The sequence below is a fragment of the Geospiza fortis genome, unplaced genomic scaffold (assembly GCF_000277835.1).
Source record: "Geospiza fortis unplaced genomic scaffold, GeoFor_1.0 scaffold241, whole genome shotgun sequence".
NCBI classification, from domain to species: Eukaryota; Metazoa; Chordata; class Aves; order Passeriformes; family Thraupidae; genus Geospiza; species Geospiza fortis.
Genome location: NW_005054491.1, coordinates 135673 through 138773, shown reverse-complemented (window position 1 = coordinate 138773; position 3101 = coordinate 135673). Strand labels below are relative to the sequence as shown.

Genomic DNA, 3101 nt, shown 5'->3' with positions numbered 1-3101 from the left:
AGCCTAAATCCACACAGCTACTCCAACAGCAGTGATTAAGAAATTTAAAAAACCCAAATTAGGGGCTAAAAAGATTTAAGAAACAATTAATAATGATGATTGTTCAAATCAATGCATTCAAAAGACAGAACCCTTATAAGGGAGTATAACTTATGCATAAAACTGAGAACAAAACACCTTTCACCTTTCAATTTCTAAAGCAACATAACAGTTTTGAAAGAACAGGTGTGAAGCAAGTAAAAAAATAAAATCATATTATTCCAAACACTTTTATTTGAAGGAGTTTCCTGCATGGCCAGGGGATGGCAATGTCTGCAGTTACAGGACTACATGATTCAGAAAACAATGATATTTTAGGTTGGGCTTGGTTGTTCTCTGCCATGAGCAGTGATTTGGAGAACCGTGTTTTTCCTGAAGCAGTTCTGGGAGAAATCAATCCTTCCACTGCCTGCTCGTGCAGAAACACTTCTGGTTTCTCATCCAGGGCTGAAGGCAGAGGCACAGGAGTTGTGAATATCCACAAGGAGTTGCACAGATGCTGGAGATGAACTCGACTTTACCTGCCTGCAGCTGATCCTCCCCAGACAAATCCTGATCAGCACAAGTACCCCTGGCTTTCACTTCTTCCTGAAAGCTTCATTAAAAGAATCATTGAACCATTATCAGAGAACAAGTTAAAGGTGACATTACCAGCATGGAAAGGAGATACTGGCCAGAATTCAGCTGCCAAGAGAACAAGGAGCTGGCAGAGTCTGAAAGGAGCAGTGGCAGATGTTCCACTGTGCAGTGTCACTCCCACCTCAGCAGGATCTGCTCTGTGGGGTTGGTTCCAGTGTCAGCTCTGGTTTAAAGCTGTTCCAGGTCTGGCTGTTCCAGGTTTAAAGCTGTTCCAGGTCTGGCTGTTCCAGGTTTAAAGCTCTGCCCAGCAGCTCCTGCACCACTCCCCTGCACCTGCCCTGCCCTGAAACCTGCACACCTCAATGGCTCCGTGACATTCATGGATGTACTGAAAGTGTTCTGATAATGCTGGGGACACTTTGATATCACAGTCTGTACCTGTGTGCCAGGATATCCTAAATATCAAACCGATTCAGGTTGTAGGCTGTGGGATAGTTCTGCCTGCTGAACTGGAAGTGCTCTGTGAGGACGTTGCTGCGCAGGATGTCCCCGTGCTGGCCAAAGGCTGCGAGTCCATTCTGGGACTTCTCAGCAGGATTTCGGTGCCTTTCCAAGTTCACCAGGTCTCCAGTGGTCACTGGGAGAAGCTGCTGCTTCTTTGCCTCTTGGTTTGCATCGTATTTTGTCTGGGAAAGGAAGGAAGTTTGTCACAGAATCATTTAGGCTGGGCAGGGGTCTGTGTACAAATCACAAATGGGATGGGGGTGCTCAGGAGATTCTGAGTTACATCCCTATCTTCCCTTTTCAAAAAGAAGTTAAGATCAAAATTTAATTGTGTGAGAGGCCCAGCAGCTGGTGTGACCCAAATCCTCCACCTGGACCATGCTCATCCCTCCTCTGCAACTGAGCCTTGTGCCCTCTGTGTTTATTTTTGCTCAAGGAGCTCTTAACTTGTACAAACAACAATTCAAAGCTGCTGGACTGCTCCAGCTGTGTTTCCTGGTGAATAAACCTCACCTTGTTGTAGAGGAAGACCCCCAGGATGGCTGTCATCATGCCCAGGACGTTGGTGCTGGTGACAGGGTTGCGCAGCATGATCAGGGACACGGTGATCACCATGATCCTCTTGGTGGCATTGGCCACTGAGTAACTCAGGGGGCTGATCAGGTTAAGGATGCTGAAGGCAATCACATTCTGGGCAAAATTACAGAATCCACTGATTATAAGCAGCATCAAGGTCCAGGACCAATGAGACATGGAGCTCTGTGGAAAAGCAAACAGCAGGAGGAAAAAAAATTATCTCGGGTTTCAGGTAACAACACAAACACAGCCTGAGGCACTTCTTACCTGCCTTTGGAGGCAGGAATGTCTGCACTGAGCTCTAAAGAGGCCCCCAAGCTCTGCTTTATGCAACTCCCAGCTCAGAGAAACCAGAGGACATTCCCCAGCACTCTGGGAGTGTTTGTTCCTGCCTCCAGCTCCCAACTCCTGACATTTATGCTGTCCATGAACTGCCCCTGCTAACCCTGACAGGAATTCTCACAATAAACACTTTGTTAACTCCTGTGAAACAATTTGCAGGTGTTTCACAACACCTCCTTCCACACTGAAACACTTCAGAGCACTTTTCTGGTTGGGTGCTGGAATTTGTTTGGTTTTGGTTTTTTTTATTTTCTTTCATCATAGCAAACAGTTCTCCAAATTCAGCACTTACCAAGTCATTCTCTACCAAGAAGGAAGAAAGATCCACCAGGACCCAGGTTGGGATCATGAAGAACACAGCGTGGCACCCAAGGATGTTCAGCAAGCGGAGGTGATGGATTCGGGAATCCCTCAACACCTGGCAAGAGCCATTATTGAACAGCAGTCAGCAAACAAACTGCTCCAGGGGATGGGTAAATTAGGAAAATAAGTAAATACCCTCATAGTATTAATTTCCTATTAGGGTGACCAAAGAAAAATTGATGTCTCTTTGAAAAACGATGGTTTTTTGAGTGGTGGCTCTTAGTACCAAGAAGATATTAAAATTAATATTAATTGCTATAATTGATATAATATATTATTATAACATAACATAACATAACATAACATAACATAACATAACATAACATAACATAACAAATATAATATAATATAATATATAATATGTATTAATTGATATATATTGATAGCTCTACAAAACAGAAACAATTTTGTAACTAAATAGAAGCAAACTACACACTTTAATTTTGTTACTGTGGTTTCAAGGAGTGCCCAGTGTTGACAGTGACTTGTTCAGCACAGAGGAATTATTTGATATAACAAGATATATTAATTTGAGGACTATTGAATTGCCACCAGAAAAAAAATATCCACGCTGAAGAGTAAAGAAAGGGCTCAGGATAAACTCAGAGTAACAGCTTCAACAGGTAGGAAGAGCTGCAGGGAATACACAAAATAACAACCATCCCTCTAGGCTCGTCTGACTGCAAAGCCAACTAAAA

The 3101-nt window shown here is 43.5% G+C and overlaps 1 protein-coding gene across 1 annotated transcript in view; it reads right to left on the bottom strand.

The window, feature by feature from the left end:
* Positions 1 to 253: 253 nt before the first annotated feature.
* Positions 254 to 3101, bottom strand: part of SLC35E1 (solute carrier family 35 member E1) — a 5561-nt gene continuing 2713 nt past the window's right edge. Inside the window, exons 5-7 of the mRNA XM_014310173.2 lie at positions 2333 to 2458; positions 1636 to 1881; positions 254 to 1304 (exon numbers count right to left, since the gene is read on the bottom strand). Of these exons, the coding sequence (XP_014165648.2) occupies positions 1074 to 1304; positions 1636 to 1881; positions 2333 to 2458 (603 nt within the window). The 3' untranslated portion in view covers positions 254 to 1073. The remainder of the gene's footprint in view (positions 1305 to 1635; positions 1882 to 2332; positions 2459 to 3101) is intronic.